At 30.5% G+C, this 23,603-nt stretch overlaps 6 protein-coding genes, 1 long non-coding RNA gene and 1 other non-coding gene across 19 annotated transcripts; 4 read left to right on the top strand and 4 right to left on the bottom strand.

Annotated features, from left to right (window-relative positions):
• Positions 1 to 365: 365 nt before the first annotated feature.
• On the bottom strand, positions 366 to 7,441 carry Pop1 (POP1 ribonuclease P/MRP subunit). 10 transcript variants are annotated; one of them, XR_012047290.1, is made up of 6 exons: positions 7,206 to 7,441; positions 5,447 to 6,913; positions 4,405 to 5,329; positions 1,282 to 1,918; positions 843 to 1,101; positions 368 to 707 (listed from the first exon to the last, which is right to left on the bottom strand). XR_012047290.1 is itself a non-coding variant. In XM_072898454.1 (4 exons), the coding sequence occupies exons 1-4, from the start codon at positions 7,330 to 7,332 to the stop codon at positions 1,870 to 1,872; spliced, it is 2,568 nt and encodes an 855-aa protein (XP_072754555.1). In that variant the 5' UTR covers positions 7,333 to 7,441; the 3' UTR covers positions 1,201 to 1,869. The 10 variants fall into 10 exon arrangements, 4 of the variants coding, with proteins under 4 accessions (XP_072754555.1, XP_072754554.1, XP_072754553.1 ...); XR_012047287.1 differs by having other exon boundaries at positions 366 to 1,101; XR_012047288.1 differs by having other exon boundaries at positions 366 to 1,101; positions 1,286 to 1,918.
• A 135-nt stretch (positions 7,442 to 7,576) lies between these two features.
• On the top strand, positions 7,577 to 12,261 carry Kap3 (kinesin associated protein 3). The gene is made up of 16 exons (XM_072897434.1): positions 7,577 to 7,754; positions 7,948 to 8,065; positions 8,138 to 8,306; positions 8,378 to 8,584; positions 8,725 to 8,861; positions 8,937 to 9,449; positions 9,569 to 9,737; positions 9,855 to 9,955; positions 10,053 to 10,271; positions 10,362 to 10,527; positions 10,626 to 10,751; positions 10,846 to 10,950; positions 11,060 to 11,145; positions 11,281 to 11,467; positions 11,551 to 11,641; positions 11,742 to 12,261. The coding sequence occupies exons 1-16, from the start codon at positions 7,729 to 7,731 to the stop codon at positions 11,878 to 11,880; spliced, it is 2,559 nt and encodes an 852-aa protein (XP_072753535.1). The 5' UTR covers positions 7,577 to 7,728; the 3' UTR covers positions 11,881 to 12,261.
• Positions 12,262 to 12,393: 132 nt separating this feature from the next.
• Positions 12,394 to 14,756, bottom strand: LOC140668440 (ribonuclease P protein subunit p40). Its single transcript, XM_072897436.1, has 6 exons — positions 14,471 to 14,756; positions 14,229 to 14,373; positions 13,858 to 14,022; positions 13,576 to 13,701; positions 13,295 to 13,478; positions 12,394 to 13,194 (listed from the first exon to the last, which is right to left on the bottom strand). The coding sequence occupies exons 1-6, from the start codon at positions 14,588 to 14,590 to the stop codon at positions 12,855 to 12,857; spliced, it is 1,080 nt and encodes a 359-aa protein (XP_072753537.1). The 5' UTR covers positions 14,591 to 14,756; the 3' UTR covers positions 12,394 to 12,854.
• Positions 14,757 to 14,803: 47 nt separating this feature from the next.
• Positions 14,804 to 14,876, top strand: Trnam-cau (transfer RNA methionine (anticodon CAU)). Its single transcript has one exon. It is a non-coding gene; the product is annotated as a tRNA-Met (tRNA).
• Positions 14,877 to 14,991: 115 nt separating this feature from the next.
• On the bottom strand, positions 14,992 to 17,447 carry LOC140668439 (RNA-binding protein NOB1). The gene is made up of 6 exons (XM_072897435.1): positions 17,290 to 17,447; positions 16,939 to 17,071; positions 16,446 to 16,657; positions 15,915 to 16,335; positions 15,486 to 15,820; positions 14,992 to 15,382 (listed from the first exon to the last, which is right to left on the bottom strand). Exons 1-6 carry the CDS (start codon positions 17,359 to 17,361, stop codon positions 15,122 to 15,124), a joined length of 1,434 nt encoding a protein of 477 aa, XP_072753536.1. The 5' UTR covers positions 17,362 to 17,447; the 3' UTR covers positions 14,992 to 15,121.
• Positions 17,448 to 17,600: 153 nt separating this feature from the next.
• Positions 17,601 to 19,538, top strand: Fadd (fas-associated death domain protein). 2 transcript variants are annotated; one of them, XM_072897437.1, is made up of 5 exons: positions 17,602 to 17,755; positions 17,899 to 18,299; positions 18,655 to 18,819; positions 18,911 to 19,041; positions 19,134 to 19,538. In XM_072897437.1, exons 2-5 carry the CDS (start codon positions 17,972 to 17,974, stop codon positions 19,266 to 19,268), a joined length of 759 nt encoding a protein of 252 aa, XP_072753538.1. In that variant the 5' UTR covers positions 17,602 to 17,755; positions 17,899 to 17,971; the 3' UTR covers positions 19,269 to 19,538. The 2 variants fall into 2 exon arrangements, with proteins under 2 accessions (XP_072753539.1, XP_072753538.1); XM_072897438.1 differs by lacking the exon at positions 18,911 to 19,041 and having other exon boundaries at positions 17,601 to 17,755.
• A 54-nt stretch (positions 19,539 to 19,592) lies between these two features.
• Eif4e4 (eukaryotic translation initiation factor 4E4) lies at positions 19,593 to 21,622 on the bottom strand. Of its 2 annotated transcripts, none has more exons than XM_072897439.1 (4): positions 21,480 to 21,622; positions 20,777 to 20,958; positions 20,380 to 20,697; positions 19,593 to 20,289 (listed from the first exon to the last, which is right to left on the bottom strand). In XM_072897439.1, exons 1-4 carry the CDS (start codon positions 21,507 to 21,509, stop codon positions 20,175 to 20,177), a joined length of 645 nt encoding a protein of 214 aa, XP_072753540.1. In that variant the 5' UTR covers positions 21,510 to 21,622; the 3' UTR covers positions 19,593 to 20,174. The 2 variants fall into 2 exon arrangements, with proteins under 2 accessions (XP_072753540.1, XP_072753541.1); XM_072897440.1 differs by lacking the exon at positions 21,480 to 21,622 and adding an exon at positions 21,118 to 21,393.
• A 678-nt stretch (positions 21,623 to 22,300) lies between these two features.
• LOC140668758 (uncharacterized) lies at positions 22,301 to 23,085 on the top strand. The gene is made up of 2 exons (XR_012047231.1): positions 22,301 to 22,657; positions 22,782 to 23,085. It is a non-coding gene; the product is annotated as an uncharacterized lncRNA (long non-coding RNA).
• The last annotated feature ends 518 nt before the right edge of the window (positions 23,086 to 23,603 follow it).

Genomic DNA, 23,603 nt, shown 5'->3' with positions numbered 1-23,603 from the left:
TGTATGAAAAGGACTTTTTCGAAGTGTAATAATAATTACATGTCTCACTCACCGCTCGACGCATTTTTTAAACCTATGTTGTAATTAAATAAAGTTGTGTAATTTCGTGTACAATTTTTAGGCTAAATTTTTCTACATAAGGCGCACGTGTTTCTCGTGATTCTCTTATTTTCTTTTTTTTCATTTCTTCAAAAAACGCAAGAATAAAACATATGTATAATATGAATTATATGAATTATTGATAATAATAGGAAAAGAATATTCTAATAAAATTTGAACTTGAGATTTACTTATTCTAATTTAATAATTATCTACGATAAGAAAATAATATTTCAGCTGGAGCCAGTAAGAAAATATTTTCATGTAATTTCAAAATTTATTTATTTGTGTATATCTACTATTAATTTTACAAATATATATTTGTTAATCTGTCGCAATAATTATCGCCAGACACACCTCTTTGAATAAAAATAGAACAGTAATACATTTATATCCGTGTTCTTTAATTTTGATGATCGACCGATAGCTTTCAAGGTGTGCTACTATGAAAATAGCAAACGACAGAGGAAACGGGAAAGTTAAGTCATTTACCAGATATCACGATGGTATAATTAAATTAGCATCTTACTGTCACGATGGCTGGGTCATTAATGGCGAGGCCACATTATAGTGTGATTTGCATAGAAAAAAAACATGCGACACATCTCCTTAACAAGGAATATTATTTTATTATTATCCAATTTAAATATCTTGTTTAGATCATCAAATGTGTCTGATCTTTTTTTTATTAATGTCACATGTAATTGTCAGAACTTTTGTTGTAGTAATAATCTATTTTATACCTTATACAGTCGTCGATGATGAAAAAAGTCAATGATCCATGAAATCTGGAATTCCCAGGATTTTTATGTTAATTCTCGTATAGCATTTACTATATGGATTACGTAAAAAGATGGAGATACGTCTGTTCATGTCAAGGTCACGTGCCTCCTCCATGTAACTCCCCCACGCAAATAAATAAACTCAATCTTCTTTCTTTCTGATTCTCTTTATGTAAATTGTCTCTCCAGTTTATTATTGAACAAATTATTATTGAAAAATCTGAATATTCATAAAAAATACTTCGGTATAGCAATTTTTATATAAATAATATATATTATATATAAAAGTAAAGTTTAAACTATATATAAAAGTATTCAAAGAAAGATTTGTATGACTTATATGCAAATAAAAAAAGTTTCGCATTATGCATTTAAGTCACGCACTCGTTATTGCACTTACGCACTTGCCTACGCAGGTGATGTAAATATCCAGGAAGTACAATATTAATGTTGAATCTTGAATGTTAAAATTATCTTGAAACAACGCCTGAAGAAGTCAAGGAAGCTGGCCCATTCAGTCGAAGTTTAAGTTCGGAATTCCTGTTGAGTCATTGGATGAGTTCAATGCCAGCCCGTAAGGAAATAAGCCCTCGCTCAAATTAGTGAGATCATGGAAACAGGAAAGAACAAACGCAGATATGTGGGCGACGGCGGCGACGGGTCTCGGCTTTCGACAGGTAAGAGACATTTATATTTATATAGGTAGACATTCACACGGATACAAAGATGTAATGTAACGTCTTCCCGTGGAATTTGACGTTAGGTTTCCGGTGGTAGGGGCAACGGTCTGATCTCATCGTATAAAAGTCTTTGGAACCGCTGCTTTGGAAAGAGTTGGTCTCCACCCGAAAACGTGATCTCAACAAGGTACGTAACGTACTACATGATCGTACTGTGTAATGAGGAGCTCGTACATTTTTAGCTTTCCAAGATTCGTGATGATAAGATTTCTCACAGAGTGCTTCAACGAATTGTCTAAAACCTTTTTTTACTTCAATGTTAAATTAGAGATGATAAATTTCGTTATGCATATTAATCTGAAAACAATATACAATATATAACAATATATAATATATAATATATATAACAATGTACATTAAAAAAGTTGAGATGTGTATTTTTGCGCTTGTAATTATATGGTGATAGCGCTGCTGATTCTTTCAGAGAAGAAAGCTTTAAACAGATTTTAAAATATATAATTAATAATAATGTATAAATATTCGAATCATAAATTATTCGGTATCAAGTGATGTTCGATTTCTTCAAGTTTCTATCTCTTCATCCTTTCTGACAGCTATTCTTATATTTCTTTTTTTTTAGATAGCGATGAGGTACATTGTAGTGTTAGCTGCCGTGCTGGCTGTGACTTACGGTCAAGCGGAACCCACCAACGTATCGCAGGAGACAGTGATAGAACCTGTTAAGTCGGAAACATCACAAGCGGAAACATTACAAGCGGAAACATTACAAGCAGAAACACCACAAGTGGAAACATTACAAGCGGAAATACCAACGAGCGAAGTGGCCCTGTCTCAAAAACGTGATAAGAGAGCACCGATCATAGGGAAGGCACTTATTGGCGGTGCTCTTCTCGGTAAAGCTGCTCTAGGTGCCGGAGTTGTGGGCGCTGGTCTCCTCGGTGCGAAAGCTCTTGGTGTGGGAGCTCTTGGTGTGGGAGCTCTCGGTGCTGGAGCTCTCGGTGCTGGATTGTACAAGGCTAAATAGTAAGTTATTTATCTCTGAAAATACAGATATCCAAAAAAGAGAACAAAATTACATTCGCATTAGATTTATTAGCTTACTGCTATAGTAAAGTTATGGTAAATAAATTAGCAAAATAAGCAAGTCACAATTAGAGTTATCAGTCTTTGTTAATCTGTTTTGCAAAGTCAATTTTTACATATTCAAATTGGTCGTTTGTTTATGACAATTAAATTAATGTCAATTGATACGTGTAGAAATTTTATAAACTTACTTTTAAAAAGATTTCACCAAAGTTAGCGTGTTGTCACTGTTAGCTCAATTCTCATGACGCTAATGAAATTTCACTGTATCGAAAGTTTTACTGAAGATATTAGAGCGAAAGTGTCAAATACATTTCGATAAAATTGCATAATCCTCTTTTTTTTAGTATTGGCGGCGGCTACGGTGGATACGGCTACGGCGGTGGATACGGCTACGGCGGTGGTTACGGTGGTGGTTACGGCGGTGGTTACGGCGGTGGTTACGGCGGTGGTTACGGCGGTGGTTACGGCGGTGGTTACGGCGGTGGTTACGGTGGTGGTTACAGTGGCGGATACTATCCTGACTATCACTATCACAATCATTATCATAGTTATCCCCAGTATCATAATTATCATTACCCTCGTAATTATTATAATGAACCAGATTACGGCTATGGCTATGGCTGGTAAATTGATTTTGACTTCACACACATCATGTAAGTTTGATATATATATTCTATCAAAATTCTATTTAAACTTCTACGTGTTTGTTTTATATCGAGAATTTGTACTTTTCAATATAGTTTATATCTCAATCATAAGCTTAAAAATTTTATTTCTCGTAAAAATATCAATCTTTTTTTTAAGCAAACAATTACAAAAGTACAAATTCTTCTGTATAATATATTCATTCTGTATATCTTAAAATTAATATATTTTCTTGCAGATCCCGTAACTGCAAACAGAATTATCTGCCGTACAATTTACTACCATTTCTTGTGTAAATCATTATTTATATATTAATGACAAAGGCTACCTCTTTTATGCAGATATTTGTATCACCTGATACATTTTTTATATATTCAAAAGCAAAATATATTGGAAAGAAGAGCAAAATTAGATCTATTATAACTCATGTTTTTAATACTATTTGTAATAAAAGATCTAAATAAAATAAATAAAAGTGACTAGTCATGATTACTTTTACTCAGCCTATTCTTTATTAACTTTTAAAAAATTATTTTCACTGTTAAGAATATAAAAAATATTCTATTATATTTTAACCCTTTCCTTACCGCGTACGTATACGCGAGTAAGCTTTCTCTGTACTGCAAACTCCGGAATTAAAGTTAATAAATAAATTTAAATAGAAACAATGAAGCAATAAAACTTTAATAAGAATCATCGATAATAATTAACAGACAACTAATAATATAATTTCGTATGATACTTTTAAAAAAAGGGGTGATACTCGTTATGTGGATGCCGATTATAGTCCACAGCTCGCTACGTGAATTGAAAGGGTTAAATATTTGGTAAGAAAAGTACAATAAAATATATATATATAGTATATATTTACATATATAGATATTTAATTTCCTAATATATATATATATATATATATATATATATATATATATATATATATATATATATATATATATATATATATCACGCATATTTAAAGACCTAATACATCTAATTTTGCTAATCTGTATTGTCGTGTTTGAGTATTTCTGACAAGAACAATATTAGACTTTTTATTAATAATTTCAAGTAGTGAAGGCAATGTGACATACCCAATGCCAATACCTTTCGCGTGGCTGAATGAAAGACCACCTATCGTTACATATCCCATAACTTCTCTATCACAGGAATGGCGAACTTCCGTAGATTCTGGGAGATATAATTTTGACATTTTTATCGATTGATCTGATATAATTCTCCGATGTACCAAAATGGACGTATGTTTAATCGCATTCGAACTGCCAACAGATTTCTTCAATAACTTCCATTCACTATCTTGAAACGTTTTCTTTCGTTGAACTCTCTGCCGTCTTAATCGTTTCAACAGCGCCAAGTGATTTTTACGTAATATTTTACGGGACTTCTCATTAGGATCGGTGTGACATTTTTCGACAGGCCCGACCCACTTTTTATTTTCAAATTTTTCCATATCTTCGTGCGTCGGCATGCATATGATTGCGAACTTCTTCGGCGAGCCTTTTCCTACCATAGATAACTGGACATGTACCAAACAGTTTTTATATTCATCAAAATCTTGAAAATTGAACTGTGTGTTTTGAGCAGTTGATTTGGACTTTGCATTTTTACGTTTGACAGGATGAATTCCCGTTTGTAAAAGTGATAAAAGTTCGCGGTTTCTTAGAACGTAAAAATCTTCGACGTCCGACCAGCCCTTGGTTAAATTTTTCCAATCACAGAAAAAAGGACTATGAATGCCAAATTTGACAAAGTTAACTCTTCTATTTGGTGGATAACAGAAATATTTGTTAGTTAATTCCTCCTTTTTAATCAACGCTTCTCTTATGTAAGCGGGACTATTAGGTTCGTTAATATCAGGTACATTTAATTGCAAACTTTCAAAAGCTATCAATCTGGATTCTCGAAGTGCACCTACTCTTGCACATCGCATTATAAATGCAAGCCAAAATGGCATTGCCCATCCAGATGGTACAATAATATCTATACTGGAACCTAAACCTGTTAACAATATGTAACTGTTTTTATAATTGCAATATGAGGAATAACGAATTTAAAATCATTATATATAAAAAAAACTATATATAATTACAATTGTCAATTATATTTATTACATACCTGTAATAGTTCCTGGCTTCTGAATAAGAAGTATTGGTATTTTTGCCATTATGTCCTTATTAAAATATTGGTCATTTGATATACCAGGTACGAGACATTGACTTCTAAGCTTGTTAATTGTGCTTGTGGACAAACACGAATTGCTTACAATATGACGTAATTGTGCGTCCCAAATAGGAGAACGATTTGAATCAGTTGGTAGTTGATAAACTGACTTTAATTCAGAAAAGGTTGTGTCCATTTTACATTTCGTTCTTTTTTCAGGTAAGTAAAAGCGTGGATCCAAAACAGTTAATCCAATAATCATATTTGTTGGTAGAAGATTTGGAGATCCTAAAAGCTTTATTGATTGCCACAATAGCTCTTGTATTTTAAAAGCTTCCTTATTTTCTCTTTCTTTATAGTATTTAGTATGCCACAATTTTTTCTTAAGGTCTTGGATACTCAAATCTTTGGAAATTGTAGTGTTTTCTTCACTTTTATCAATTTTTATTCTTTCAGTAGATTGCATAGAGACACTGTTGTCTGTAGATATATTACTTGCATCTAATTTTTCATTATTTAACGAGCTATCTTGTTCTTCTGTAATGGTGCAACTCATTTCTGGATCAAAATCTAGCTCACTTAAGGATGGTATTTGTAATGCTTCTCTTAGTACATTCAAAGCTAGTGGCCCATAAAGTCGAAATCTATTTAATGCATTTCTTAATATAATCATTTTACAACCTGCATCATTTGTGTACAAATAATTTGAATCATTCGTAATATCGGTTATATTTTGTTCAGCATTATTCTGTTTAAACTCAAAACTTGATATAATCTCACTAAGAAAATTGTTATAAAAAGCAGGATGTACCCATATCCAAATAGTTCTAATCTCTGTCTCACTTGGCCTCCAGAAAAAATTCACATTACCAATAGGAAAACGTGGATAACCATTCTTTTTAAAGAACATTAAAGTACCTTCTTTATGACCATTGGTGTATACTTTTGCTGCAAAAGTTAACGTCGATGGATTACAATGTGCTTTCAAAATTGTTTTCAACAAACTTTCCTCGCCTACTATTTCAATACACGTGTAGTACGAAATATCTTGTAAAAGACAGTGTTTCGTTATAGCTCGATAATTGGCTCTAAAGCACTTATCGTTTGAATAATTTGCAATTCTATATCCCCATTTGTCGATCATGTGAAAACGTTTTGCGTGCCAAATGTGAGTCTCTAACCAGATTTTATTACGTTGTCTACGGCTGTACTCGGAAAGTAAATTGCGTGGTCTTCTACGATATTTCCGAGATGGTCGCTTGTTTGTTGATGGTAAATTTTGGCCGTTTGCCGATTTTGCCATTTGTGCTGAATGTGCCTCTCGCAATCTACGTGGCAATCTTTTAACATTGTGAGACATAACACGTCTGCGCATATATATAGGAAGCTTTTGAAATATTAACTTAGTTTGTTTAGGATTTTCTGTAACAAAATTTCTTTTTATTACATATTTCAATCATAATCAAATCTTATGATTTCATCATTGAATTACAATTTTCCTTGTGAGAAATTGTTTAAGAAAAAAGTTTTATTCTATTCATCAGTAGCCTCAAACATTGCAAAGTCTTTAATTTTCAATTGTTTAAAACTTAAAAAAAAATTTAATAAAAAAATAAGTATTAAAAAAAAATTTGATATTACATCCCGACAGAATACAAATTTATTTGGAAATTTATATTTAAGCAAATATTTACATTGCAATGTATTTACATACCAATCGAAGATGTCATTGCAGAAATTTCACGAGCTCGTGAAGAGACGAATTGCATAATGGGAACTTCATGTGGAAGTGACTTGGATCCTCTCAAAAATTCATCAAATTGTTTCTTTTTTCCTGCCATATCGTTCGTATTTATGCAAAATTTTTTCACGTTTTTGCGGCTAAAGAAAAAATTAAAATAGTTATCCACGCTGGATCTGGATCACGATAGAGTAAGTATGTAGAGAGGATAACACACACAAGAAAAAGACCGTTCCTAGGGATTTTTAATAACGATTTGGGTCCCCTGCTAACCCTAAAGAATAATAGGAAAATCATGTAAACGGGACTTTAGGCATTTGACAATTCCACGCATGAGCGTACTAGATATAATCGAATGGATTTTTTTCTCTCCATGGAGATGGAATAATTGCAGATAAATTGACAGGAAGAATTCGTGTATGCAAAGTATAAATATATAAACAATACATTCCGCTTTAAAGAATCCGAAGAATAGCGAGCGTGCAACTGTAAAAAAATGGATGAAGCTAAATTTCTAAAAAGGTGAGAGACCACCGGTTTTGCATCTGTCAAGTGATGTCGGTCATCTGTCAAACATACATGACTTTACTAATGCGTATGCGTTTTGTGATACATTTATAATATTTAGCATATAAATTTTTGTAGAAATTTCTCGTGTCTTATGAATATAAGTGTGAGTGTAATATTTTTTTATACGTTTTACTTTTATATCTAGAAAAGTGAGATCTGGAACGTTAGATGTTCATCCGACAGAAAAGGCTTTGGTAGTAAATTATGATGTTGAGGCACTGATATTAGGGGAACTGGGAGATCCTATGCTTGGCGATCGCAAGGTACACTTCTTTAAAAAGAAAGAAATAATTGTTTTATATAAAATGTAAATTATTGTGTAATATTTTGTGCAGGAATGCCAAAAAATAATCAGATTGAAAAGCTTAAACGCAGATACAAATGTCTCCCTCTTAGCCAAAGAAGTGATGGAAAAGTGTTCATTGATTCACGAATCTAAACTACGTGAGGTTGAACAATTAATTTATTATTTACAAAATCGTCGGACCAATGATACCAGTATAGGTAGTATAGTATATTCTTCCTATGCTTTTATAATATTTAAAAAATTTCTTAAATTTTTAAAACTTGTACAGGTAGTGATAATAATTCTCACCCACCAAGACCAGCATCGTCAAATTCAATGATTACAGAAAATAGCGAAGTTGAACGTGCAGTTATTAGTAATGTTGACAGTTATATTGAATTATTATATGAAGAAATACCTGGCAAGATTAAAGGGTCATCATTAATTTTACAATTAGCCAGGATTCCTGATAATCTCTTGGAATTAACAAAAAATGGTATAATCTTTATATATGTATTATTATATACTTTCTTGTATAAATAATCATTTTACACAGTTATAGCAAAATTGTGATCAATTGTTATCAAAAATGTCTCATTAATTATGATAATTGTAATGGGACTTTTTTTGTTATAGAATCATTATTAAGTGCATTAGCTCGAGTTCTAAGAGAAGATTGGCGGCGCAGCATAGAACTATCCACAAATATCATTTACATTTTCTTTTGCTTTTCAACATATAGCCAATTTCATAATATTGTGCTCGAATACAGAGTAAGTTGAAAACACTTGATATATCTTAGAAAATCAAGTACCCCAGTTGCAAAACTTATGTTTCCTTTCTTGTAGATTGGTTCTCTTTGTATGGATATAATTGACTTTGAATTACGTCGCTACGATCAGTGGAAGGAGGATATGGAAAAACGTCGAAAACAATTTGAGAACACTACAGGATTAACATTTTTCCCAGTGGGAAATAATGACAACTGTGATAGGAAAATTAGGATCATTGATGATATTTGGAACATGGAGGGTCCATTAGATTATGAAGTCAAGAGACGGTCCACAGATATAGCCATAACTGTATCTGAGAGCGATATTAAAAAGTTAAAAGAAGAACTTGAAAAAAGTCGCAAAAAATTTAAAAGTTTAACTAAGAAGCAAGAACAACTACTGCGAGTTGCATTTTATTTACTTTTAAACATTGCTGAAAATGCTATGGAAGTTGAAAGAAAGATGCGTAAAAAGAATGTTATTGGAATGCTGATTAAAACATTAGACAGAACAAACACTGATTTACTGATATTGGTTGTCACATTTTTGAAGAAATTATCTATCTTTCGGGAAAACAAAGATCTTATGGTAACATTAAATATTTATAAATACAGTATTGATTAATATTTTATATAAATACAGTTTAGAGTTAAACTTTGATATACAAATAATATAAGATATTATAACACATTAATTTATATTTATAGGCAGAAGAAAATATTATTGACAAATTACCGAGACTGTTACAAAATAATAATACTGATCTTGTATTGAGCACTTTAAAATTATTATTTAATCTTTCTTTTGACATTAAACTGAGAGCGAGAATGATTAGAGTTGGTATGTTACCAAAATGGATAAAGTTGCTTGGTCAAGGTAGGAATTGTATTTATAAAAACCTGTAAAATAATTATTGTCTTTTTACATGAAAGCTCTAAATTCCTTATTTGTAAAATAAAAATTTTACATAATATAACATTGTCATGTTTACAGCTGATATAAAAAGTAAGAGCACAATTTTGGGATTGCTCTATCATGCCAGTATGGATGACAAAGTAAAAACAATGTTTACAAATATGGATTGCATTCCAATGGTATATAATCTACAAAATTTATATGTATATAAATTTAAGGAACTCAAAAAGAGTTTCCTTGTCATTTTATATAATAATGTATATATTATTTGTTTAGATAACAAATATGATATTAAGTTCCGATGACGAACATATAAGATCTGAATTAATAGCACTTGGTATAAATTTAGCTATTAACAATAAAAATGCGCAACTGATGGTGGAAAATAATCGTTTGCAAGGTTTTATAAAAATTGCATTCAGAAATCAAGATGCTCTTATAATGAAGATGATTAGAAATATTTCTCAACACGATTCGACGAAAGAAAATTTTGTCGTGAGTTGGAGCTATATTAACATTAAGATTAATACAATAGTATCATGTATCGGTCGTCTTTTAATTTGATATTTGCTCACATATATTTAGGAATTTGTGGGTGACTTTGCTATGGCTTTGACTCAGTCTGATTCTCAAGATTTTGTATTAGAAGTAATTGGTGTATTGGGGAACTTGGAATTACCTGATTTGGATTATTCTCAAGTTATTCAACGTTGTAATCTTATACCATGGATACGTAATAATTTAGTTCCAGGTAACTTTTTTCCTTTCTCTTTGTCTCATCTTATTTCTTTCATACTTGATATCAAAATAAAATTGAAATTTATTCCAAATTATTCTTTATATTTGCAGGTAAAGCACAAGATGATTTAGTTCTTGAGGTTGTCATATTTTTGGGTACTGCAGCTTATGATGAAGATTGCGCTCGTTTGTTGTGTAAAGCTGATATACTTCTCTCACTTATCGAGCTTCTTAAAGGTATGTATTCAAATGGATGCACACATGCAAAAAAAATATTGATGAATTCATACAAAAGAAAAGCATTATATCTTTATTGTGTATAATATTACAGCCAAACAAGAAGACGATGAAATGGTTTTGCAAATAATTTATGTTTTTTATCAAATTGCAAAACACGATTCAACGCGAGATTATTTGATTCGCGAGACTGGTAATGGTAAGATAATCAATTTTTTTAATTGTTGAGCCTTGTTAAAAATGTGTAAAGTCACACAGTGTCTTACGAATATTTTTAAAGTCTTTGTATAAATGTATTGCATTTGCAGAAGCTCCTGGATATTTGATTGATTTAATGCACGACAAAAATCCTGCAATCAGAAAAGTCTGTGATACATGTTTAGATGTCATTGCTGTAAGTAATGGAGAAAATATTTTTTATGTGCAAATCTTTTTCCTTGTTTCTATAAGTTTACAAACAATATCGTAAATGATAGTTTCTGAAATAAATTATTTGCGTTGTGTTTCGTATCGATTTTTCGAATTGTAGATGTGCGATAAGAATTGGGCGGCACGCATAAAAGTGGAAAAGTTCCGGTCACACAATCAACAATGGCTGGAAATGGTTGAATCTATAGGATCAGATTCGACCAACCATTTGTTAACGGATGATGATGATAGTCTATCTCCGTTTATCAGTGGTGACTTATTAAAACATACTATACTGTTTCCCTCGGGTAATATTTATTTTCTTCTTTTTTCACAAAATTATATAATTGTTTATTACACATTCTTATAATAGATTATCATGTTTGCATAGGTAATGCAGCATCATTCAATACAGATGATGGATTTTCAATTATGAAAAACTCATCAGAATCATCTGAAAATCCTAGTCGGCCTGTCAGTAGGTATGTCTCAAATAATACAAATATATTTGATATCTTAGCACCATCAATCCAGATGTAATATGGTACGATGGTAATTAATTATTATTATTATGTATTATAGGTATCGAGATCTCGATGACATAGGCGAACTCGTGGCGCGTTCTAAGTCTCGCATGTCCATTGGTTCAGGTATAGAGGATTTATATTACAATTCTAGAGTGAAATTCAATGATACAGATAGTTCCCACGTATTAATATAAAAATTAATTCCAATGTTTTGAGATATGTAGATATGTGACTCAACATTTCAAAGATATCTAGGGCATTTTACATTATCTGAACATCATATATGTTTAATGTAAAAAGACAAAAAAAAAAAAAAAAAAAAAAATATTTGCTATACTATTTACAAAAACATGCCTGTTTGAACCAAAGATTTTATTATACATATAATAGACTGCTTTGATCTCATAGTCAAGTACTTTAGTATCTTTTATTTTTTTATACATTGATTTATTTATAAACGTTGAAGTGCTTTATATTATTGATGCATAATACTATTATGTTGCAAAATAATTAGGACATTGAGTCTATATTTGAATCTCCTTTATCTTATAATAGACAGTCAGGATAGTATAAATATATATATATGTGATTAAATGTAAAATTAGTATTTACAATTAGTACTTACAATAATTTACAATAATTTTACAATAATATCATGTAGTATTTATATATTGTTAACATCAGTTAATAAGACAAGCAATGTATGAAAATATCGAATGTTTTAAAGTAAAATTATATGCATATTGGAATTATATTTCAAGACATTTTTATTTATTACATATGACAAATTGTGCAATAAAATTACATTTAGATATATAATTATATATATATATTATTAATATATGTATATAATTTTCCCTAAAAAATAATCAGACAAATACATATTCAATGTTTGTCTTTCATCATTTTTCATTGCATCTCTTGTCTCTTTGTGTTATTAATTTATCGTATTTATTAATATGTAAGAAATAGTATTTTATTATATATTAATAAAAATGCATGACTTGTAGCTACTCAACTCTCTCTTCTTTGTAGTAAAATAAATTACAATATGAATTTCGGAGTTTGTCAATTAGCAATTTACTTAAAAAAATAAATCTCCTTTTAATCCATGATGCTATCTGTTGTTATTAAAATTATCAAATATAAATTATTTATTCAAAATCTATTAACATCTTCTGGGCTTATTATTAGAGCTGAAACTTTTCCGGATAATCGATTCACTTGTAGGTTGCAATATGATAGTGTAACTATTGTCTCCATCCGTGAAAAAAGTATGCTCTTTTAAATCCCAGCTGGTAAGGCTGTCTGCAAATCCTTGTGTATCTATACTAACCCATGGTAAAGTCTTTCGTGATAATACATATTCTTTTAATGCATTATAGATCTCGTGCATCTTTTTTCGTGTAAAGAATCCAGTCCATTGTAAATGTTGCACTTGTCCAATATCTATGGAAGGTGAAGGACACTTATACGTGTTTACATAGTTATCCGTTTCTCCATTAGATCTAAAAAAAATATATTGTTGCTTCATTATCATATTCTTCAGCATTTTTTTATTAATTATAGATGAAGAATTATTATTTTAAAGTATAAATTATAACATACAGATCACCACCAATGCTGAAGACTCCAATCCATTCAAAAAATTTATCTAAGTTATATCCTTCTTGAAGAGTGGGTATTGTTAGTGAATATTTAGTCTTTGAAAAAAATGTCTGACTACAGAGATAAACATCATAATTGCGTGCAGAGAACCATGCTGCTATTGATGATGGACATAGATTAGTTCCTGAAATTTTTATCAAATATTTAAATGATAGAAAAACATATATGTATGAATGTTATAACATTGTATATTATAAGAGAAAGGAGAGAAGAATACATACTTGGTGGATCCCATGATATTATAACATCAAAACTTTGTGTGAGTCGTTGTTCCAATGCTATTCGAGTTCTCTCATAGATCTTATTACCAGGAACAAACTTTTCACTTTTCAAATCAATTGTTATTACTGATAATGTATATGTATTTTTACCGGTAAAAAAAATGTTCAAATATAAAAAAATGTATATAAAATATATAGATTAAAAAATATTATAGATGTTGTCAATTAATTTTAATGATAATCTTAAGATTTAATTCATTGTTATTTTTCTTCTAAGCTTACCATAACGTGAGTGAGGTTTATGATCAAAGGAAGATGCTTTTCCTTCTAAACCAAGTGCTTGATAATCTTCAGTTACCAAAGAAAGTAACAAGTGTCCAGTTGGAGTTAAACAAATAGAATTTTGCAAATCTATTTTCTTTTCTATCGCCAGAATACTGACTTCTCCTAAAATTTGAAATATAAATAGTAGTAAAAATATAAATATAAAATTAAGATAATATAATTTTAATTCAACTTTAACTCGAAAAAAGAAAAATTATCAATATCTCTAGAAAAAAGTATGTACTTTATTTTAAAAAATATCACAATATATTTGTAATTATAAAATGTACTTTCATAAGGAGAAAATAATAAGCATAACATATGCTTACCCTTTTTAACAAAAGCTTCAATAAATTCTGCATTTAAGAGATCACAGACACGCAGCTCTTTTATCCTATAATAATCTGTATCCTCTGACAGACAATTTCGTAAAGTGTCAGGAACAGTGACAGTGTCGGGAAGCACTACAGATATCTAAATAATATAGGAAAAACACGAATAGTATTTCAATTAAAATCTTAAAACAAAAAACTAAATTTTATTGAATTTTTATAATAATTCATAAGCTTACCGAATGGTTGAAATAATGACTGTCCATCATTGTAGGTATGTCTGTTTTTGTAAAATTTCCTTTCTGCACGAATACATAATGTCGCGGTGGTTTGAGATCATATGTCTCTGGGCAGAGCATATTGACACAGTGGCTAATTTTATGATAATGTGTTTTTTTTCTTGTATATAAATTTCGGCAGGAATTTAGAGTATCACGATTTCAAACAACGTGGTTCACATGTGTTTAGACATTTATTTAAAGAGCGACCTCTTTAATTTAACCTAACCAAACTTAACTTTTTGTCACTACTTGTCTACAAATATTCCTAAACTTACAGAGAATTACACAAGGGCCTCGGTAGCGCAGTAGGCAGCGCGTAAGTCTCATAATCTTAAGGTCGTGAGTTCGATCCTCACCCGGGGCATTTTTTTACTTTTTGTGAGTTGTGTAAATGGCTTGTAAATAAATGCTAAATAATATATCTATAAATGTATTTTATAGTATAATTATATAAAATTGTGATGTAAACTATAGTGGATTTACATATATTATATACACATATAATAGATGTGAAGATAAGGGAGATTTAATAAATAAATAAAATGTTTTTCTCTTATAATAAAATAATGAAGTAATAATTACTAAAACTAATTTAATTATCGATCGTTTTTATTTTCGTCTCTTTTTGGATTCATTAGGATTTTTTCTCATCCAATATTTGACAACACCATCCGGCCTTATGCCCAGCATGGCCGATTTCGAATTTATATCACGCATAACGAATGGAGAATATCCAGCTATATAATCATCATCGAGGGGATTGTTTTTGGTGCGCGCCAAACGCGATGAACGTTGCTCTGGCATTGGTTGATCTTCGCACAAGATAGGATTGTTTGCATGTTTTCCACCTTTTGGCATTGGTAATGGGAACTAGAACAGTATCATCAATTTTAGATTTTAATTTTTATTATATATCTGTATGTGTGTAATTAAATCATAAGGATTCATTATATTAGGAATTAATACAACATACCCTCTTTCCTTTGGCTGAGAGAGGTTTCCGAAAATTGATATGCATTTGTTGTTTCCCGTTCTCATCTAATGTGATTTCTACCTTTTTCAGTGTCTTATTACCACAATATGGACAAAATACCTTTGTCATGATACTAGTGGTCTTAAAACAAGCATAACATCTAAATATAAACGTTCGCATCTGTTTAATCACTCTGCCATCTAATGCAACTACGTTCAGTCCCATTTGCATAAGTACATTTTGCATTGCAAAATCCATCGTCAAGCACGCGACAGTAGCAGTCTTTTCCTCGAGGATCTCCGAATCCATTTGCTTTTTTACGTTGGCAATGTTTGCTGGTGCAAAATAAATTTTTAGATTAATATTCACAAATATGAGTGGTTTAATGCATTAAGATCAGATTTAAATGATTTACAACTTTGTATTTACCTGGTGTGATCCAATCACTGTCATCGTCATCTTCATCCTCATCCTCGATTGATTCTATGTCACTTTCTTCATCTTCAGACGTTTCTGTATTAATTGGAGCAAGAATATCGTCGACAACATGCTTCCCCTCATTCTCACCGTCAACTTCTAAATCTGTTGGATTACATTTCAATTCAGCAAATTTCTCAATTAAATCTTCTGTTTTATTGTCTTCAATATCTGACGTTGCAGTTTCATAATCTGATTCAAATTCATTTGACGATGCATCAGATGGTTGCTCTTGCTTTTCTATATCATTTATTGTATCATTTACTGCTAATTCTCCCGTAATCTGTATGTGTGTGATGTTTTCTTTTATCTCTTTTTCCACATTATTTGATGAAACCTCTGTATTATTATCTGCATCTAATTTCGTTTTTTCCTAAATATAGAATATAGATAATAATAAGGAAAATTGTTAAATATTATATATGTATATGTGTATATGTATTTATATATATGCAAAAATAATACGATGTGAAAATATCTTACTGTTTTCTTTGGCATGTAAAAACCAAGTGGTAGTTTAAGATCATCTTTACTTTGTTTATCTTCAGTAGATAAAATGGTCCTTATTGTTGGGGCATCTTTCAAATGTGCTGTCCCAACTTTTTCTTTTTCTAATTGATAAGTAAGTGCAATTACTTTGATGTCTGTAGCAGACAGGCTGGTATAGTCACCACTTTTCTTAGAAAATTCAGTCACTATGGATATATTAAAAACATGTTAATATCAGAGTATATCTATAATAACATATAGAAATATAGTGCGTAAATGATATGATACAAAACATATCCATACGTTATCAAATTTCCTTATAACTAATGACACATACTAAATTCATGCCAGCAATAAATTTTCAAGCTTAGAAAAAATATTTTAGGTGAAAAAAAAAGATTGAATACAATAGTGATTATATATTTTGTTGCATATATTCTTGGCAGAGTACATATGATAGCGAATGCATTTAATAAGCTCTAATTACCAAATTTTATGTTTTCAACAAAAGCTTCTTGAATTTTCAAGTCATATGGTAGTACAACCAATCTTCTTAACTGCCTTTTACTCGTGATTTCATCAATGACAGCTTGTTCTGTCAAAATGTTGTCCCCAATATCCTAAGAATATTTTTAAAAATATTTTTATTAATCTTGTTAGAAACGCTCTGAAGAATATATTTACACATATTCAATAAAAATTATGTTTTAAATAAAGTACATCAAAAAATTTTTCGCTATATGTATTTTATACACGTAACCTCACAATTAAAATAATGTATTGATTCATTTACATCGGCATATACAGATTCATTTTATTTAATAAAAAAAAAATATACCTGCAAAGCAGCATTCCTTATAAAGGCACTCGTGTCAACAATTAAATATTGTATTTTATTATTATTATCCATGATAAATCTCTTCGCACGTGTTCAATGAAGAATAATACATATGTTCATTCGTTTTACTTGCATCTCAAGACATTGCTGGAAATATGCCTTAAGCACACATATTACCAACAGTATTGGTTTGAAAAAACGCCATTAGCTAATAGCACGAAAAGTGTCGTTCTATCTTTGTTGTGGACTGAAAGTTGAACAAGGACAGAGCATGCTAAAAGCATCTCCTCAAATGCAGCCAATGAAATGTTTTTGGAAAGCATGGAAATGTAAAATAATGTTGGCAACGCGCATGCCAATGCGTGCATTGTCAACAATTTTCAAATAAATTGTAAAATGTGATACAATATGCAATACACGTTCTGATGTATTTATAAATTTTTAGAATAGAAGAAATATATTTATAGTAAGTATTCACAGAGAGATGACATCTTTTTCGTGCATTTATATTATACTTGAAGATATATCTTTTCCATCAAAATTAATCTTCCAGGTTATGATTTCGCATTTATCCAGTTATATCTCTCGTTACATATGTGTCATTTACAGGGTATTCCCGTATAAGCCGGGTGAAACATTTCATCTTTTTACGTCGTGAGGGATTTTCGTATTAAAGGACAAGATGCTCGAGAAATATAGTATAGTTCGTCAAGAATTCCTCAGCAAAGCTGAGGCGTCTATTGACAGCAAAGCCTTGGAAGAACTGAAACTCAATTACACGTATGATATTAATTCGAAACGTAAATTAAGCAAAGTAACGGATCTTCAAACGTTAATAAAATTGCTAGAAAAACGGGATATTGTTAGCTATGATAAAATAGAGCCTTTGCGATACATATCAAAGACATTTGTTCATGATCCAAATTTGGAAAGCACGCTACATGATTATGAAAATTGGTTAGAGACTGTGCCGTTATTACATTTATGTAATATGTATCAAAGTGATGAAGGTAAATATCTTTTATTTTATTTGACAAACTGATAGCGTAGAATGACAAAGCAGTTTTAGCAGTTATGCATCATAAGTTTTTATAATATTGCAAAATTAATTTATTTCAAAAGCCCCTATATATATATATATATATATATATATATATATATATATATATATATATATATATATATATACGTATAATAATTTATTAAAAGAATACTATAATATGAAACTAAAAATTAAAGATTGTTTTAAAAATATTAGCACATTGGCTGATATTATGTTGACATATTATTGGCAATATAATTTTTACTTATTTTAAATACATTATTAATATGATATTAAATTAATAATTTTTATTTTTACAACAGTTTCAATATCAGTCTCAGAATCCTCATCTAGTTCTAATTTATCTCAAGCAACAATAGCAAGGTCAACTGAATCATTTAGTCAGATGACACAAACATTACATTGTTGTCATGAACAGGAAGAAAGAAACAATCTCAATGACAGAAGAAAATTGCTACAACAACAAGGTATTTTTAAGATTTTAAGTTCTAAGTGTTCTCATTTTTTATTAATTTGAGTGTGCACGATATATATATATATATATAATTTTTTTTTAAGTGTTGCTGCAACTCAAGGACAGATTAGGTAGATCCTGGCGAGATGTAGCTAGACATTTAGATATTAGAGAATGTGAAATTGATGCTGCACAAAGCAAATATCCTTTTGATTTGAAGGAACAGAGTTATGAGGTAAAATTATGTATATATATATATATAAACTACATGCTTAAAATAAAAAACGTTAAGATTAAACTATATTAAAATAAAATTTTTATTTTTAGATTTTACGAATTTATATATCGCAATCCGATACCGAACAATGGGCGATAAATTTAATACGTGCTTTGGAAAAAGGAAGACGCAAAGATTTGAAGGAACTCGTAGAAGAATTAGTATTAAAAAATAAAAATTTATGATACAGAATTCATACAATTCTATCCATAATTTTTTTTATTGGGATAAAAAAAAAAAAAAAAGAGGATAGATCTGATATTTAAATTACATTATTATTGTATAGTTTAGTTATTAAATATTTATATATATTTTTACACATTTATGTACCGATGTATATAATCAATGTTTAATCCTTGCCTAGCTGAATATCGACTGTCAGAGCGTCGTTTTAGACAGTCAAGGAAAGCAAAAAAGAATATACTAAATAATAATTAATATTTTCGAGCAGAGATGGACACAAATAAATCAGATATAGTTAGGCAAGACTTAATAAAATGTATATCAGATTACAAATTACAAGAATTTATTTACTGAAAGATAAAGTTGCGTAAATTACATCTAACAATTTTATCATTATTATTTACCACATACATGTTATTAGCCATGAGAAAATACAGCAGCCTGCGCGTATCTTCCTAAATTAAATCTAAATTACACATACTGTACCTCTTTGTAAATTAAATATTAATATATTAATATTATATTAATACATAATATATCAATATAAAATTAATAGTAAATTAATATTTTTCCTTCTTTTTACTTTTCAATTCAACTTCAGTTTACTTAAATTATTCGAACTCATTGTATATTTATAAATTTTTACTTAATCTTTGTCATTATATGGAAACATGGTTACAATGATATAACATGCTTTTAAAAACAAAATTTAATTTCTTGCAAAATATATAATGCAAAATTTCTTGCAAAACATAATGCAAAAAGATACTTTCATTCACACTTATATGATTAATATTTAATCGAGCAATTATTGAAATAATTTTATCATTAATAATTCATCTAACAATTTTGGAAATTAATATCTTAATGAACAACTTAAGGGTGATATAATAAATTTAGCAATATTTTTAAAGTGTATATGTATTTCTTGTTTGACTGCCAGCTTTGATCATAGTATCTTTATGCACTTGATATCCCATAGTAGTTTTAGATGTGATCCTTAATCTTTCCTTTAGTTTGCGACTGAAAAATAAAAAAAATATATATAATATACTAAGAAAATCTCAACAATTCCTTAATAATTATATAAAAAGAATCAATTTAATTGTATACCCAATTTCCATAACACTATCTCCGCTATCTGCATTTGATGTCCAAATGCCAAGTTTGTCTCCTTTTGGCCTCACATTTACTACCGCCCCACATACATCGTCAGAATATTCGTTGAACGCTTCCCCAATCATACAAAGCAAAATTTCTAACCAAAAATTATCTAGATCTGTAGTTCTTTGCCTCTTATCTAGATTTATTAACCATCGTCCGCCGCATTTGTTTTGATCGTCTTCCCACATAGGCCGAATTCCTTGCTTAAACATGCTATAGTCGCAACCCTGTCTCAACTCAGAGGCTGTCTTTATGTGATTGTACAAGCTGAAAAAAAAATTTTTCCTTGTTCTATCATGTTTTACAATAAAACATATATTTTTCATATGCTGAAAAAGAAGAGAACCTCCAGAAATCCTCAGCCGTATCGAAACTAGTTATTTCCCGTTGACTCTCCTCCCACGATTTATTCTTATCGGGTTCGTAATACCATAGGGTCCAAGTGTTTTGCAATGGATGCTTGATCAAGTATTCAGGCGGAAACTCGCCGGTATTTGTTACTTCAGTATTTTGCTTGCGGTCGATTTCCTGAAAAAAAAAAAACCAAGTCTTTAGCGCTATTTATTCCAATGTGTGTGTGTGTCGCAACATCATTAAATTGAGAGATCGTAGGGTTCGCTTATGTCGAAAGTTACAGACGACCTTATGACCCGATGACGATACGTTAACCTGTACAATCGCTATTACCGTGTGCATCTCTTCGCGATCCTCTCCCGTCTATCAAAATTCTTGCGTTATATTTCTGGTAATCGCGATTATTTATAGAATGAAAAACGACCGCTGACGCGAGACGAATACTTTTACACGTATGTAAAATAGCTTTTGCGGCTTTAGGACACTTTCTACACAAGGAATATTCGGTACATGTAGGGAAAAGGAAGGAGGGGAAGGACGCGGAGGGAAGGATATGGAAAGCTCCGGGAAAAGAGAGAGTATCCTGCTGTTGTGTGCGCGAAATCGGAAAATCCTTTTCTCGTCCAAGTTTACATATTATCCGGATTCTTGCACGTGAAATCGTAACGCGAGCTTTATGTTCGCGCTAGAAATACCTCAATTTCCTCAGAAATACTCGTAGCCATGTCACTTCAATATGCACACACGCTCTATGGAAGCCGCAAACTGGCAGCAGGCGCATCTGTGTTCTGTGTGTGATTTCGCAATATTCGCCGGATGATGTAGAAAATATAGATAGCTAACTTCCCGGCTGTATTTCGTTTTAAAATGTAAAGTCACTAGAGTACTTTAAGCGCCATCTGGTGGGGTAAATATACGTTAGCATTCTAGTATTATAGAGAAGTTGTAAAAACTCTAGAAAAATCATATCCCCTAGCTTTTATTTCCAAAAATGTACTGCTGACCGCGAATTATCGCGGGTCAGCTGCTTCTTGAATTTGAATTCTATTTGTTATAAATTTTTCAGAGTCAAAAATGCAAAATCTACCCGGTTTATACCGCAGCAGACATACAAAGGAAGCTTTTCAGCAAAGCAACACAGCATGACACTGTGTCATATTGTGTCACACAGAGAAGGAATGCTTGTTGTAACATTTAATTTTTATGAATACCATTAAGTCCGTATCAGACTACGCATTGAAGATTAAAATTTGATCAATCAGGACAAAACAATTTCAGTTCCTTTTGTTCTGATTAGTCAAATTCTAATTTTCAATCTTCAATTTTCAATGCGTAGTCTGATACGGACTTTAAGAGTGAGGAGCTTATTGTTACAATCATATCCTAGAAATTTCTCGAGGATGAATGTACATAGTTGCAAATCTTGAGTTTTTATACTTGCATCCCAAAAGGAAATTGTATAATACTTTGACAATGTTTGCAAATCATTTTGTTATAAAAAAAGATTAATTTTTATTATATAAAAAATAAAACTGTGAAATCAATTCTTTCTACATAGTAAAGAGTTATACGTCTGGATATTTTGATTATTATTTTGACCTTTAAACATGAAATTTGTATAAATAATAATTTCATGTTTAAAATATGGTAACACTGAGGCTCTCGACACGTTAAAACTCGGTTATTTTTTGTGTCGTATAACGTATCATTGTGTCGTGTGGAACACGCTGCGCCTGACACTTTGTTAAATTGTGTCTTGATATGTTTTACGAGTGGAAAGCTTCCAAAATGACTTCTCTCGACGTTTCTTCATTGGGAAAAAAATATTTTCAAAACGTCTTATCTGCAGAATCTATTATTAAAAAATTGTTCGGTAATTTTGGGACACTTTGTATACATTATTTTAATAAGGATCACTCCCATCAATCATTAAGTTTGATCGAAGTGGCCCTAACTATATATTTTAATATTTTAATAAATAAAATATTTCATTACAGATCTACTCTATCGTCTACTGCACAGTCTAATCAACCCTCTGTTAAAGTTTCATGGTAACCTTAGGTTAAACTTTGGGATATTTTTCCAATGCAACATTGAGAAAGCAGTGAATTTACAACCTTATAATTTTAATAAAGAACAATCGAGTGAATCTAAATAAACTTTGGGATGTTTTTCAATGTAACATAGAGAAAGGAGTGAATTTACAAAACTATAATTTTAAAATGAGGACCAAATGAATAAGATATATATGTAATACTAGATAGTCATTTTTTAAAATAAATTTTTTATGTTTAAAGTCAACTATATAATAAAATGATTTTTTAATATATAATTCTATGTTTTTAGCTTGAAAAAAATATATTTATGTCCATAATCTTATGCACAAATAAACTAATTTTATACAACAATAATCATTAATCTATGTCACAGATGATTCATTTAAGGCAGAAGCCTTTGACTATATAACCATAGACTGCTAACGGCAATTTTAGACTTTTGCCAACATCTGCAGAGCCCCCAGAACTAAAATATGGCAAAGATTGAAGTGATAAAAAGCACAAACTTTTGTATAATGCATAAAGGTGTCTTTTCACGCCATGTCATTTCAGACATCACGTGACCAAAATAAAAATATCAACTTGTCAATTTTGATCACGTGATCTGTTTTGACGTTAAAAATGAGCGTCGAGAGTCAGCATGAAAAGGCACCTTAAAGGAATCGACCAATCAAAGTTCTTTATTTCTAGTGGGAAGTAGAGAACTCTGATTGGTTGATTCGGTTATGCGTTCAATTAAAGCCCTACCTTTATCACCAGAGA

This window comes from Anoplolepis gracilipes, chromosome 8 (assembly GCF_047496725.1).
Source record: "Anoplolepis gracilipes chromosome 8, ASM4749672v1, whole genome shotgun sequence".
Taxonomy (NCBI): Eukaryota; Metazoa; Arthropoda; class Insecta; order Hymenoptera; family Formicidae; genus Anoplolepis; species Anoplolepis gracilipes.
The sequence above is the reverse complement of the archived record's forward strand: the minus strand, read 5'-3'. Positions and strand labels throughout refer to the sequence as shown.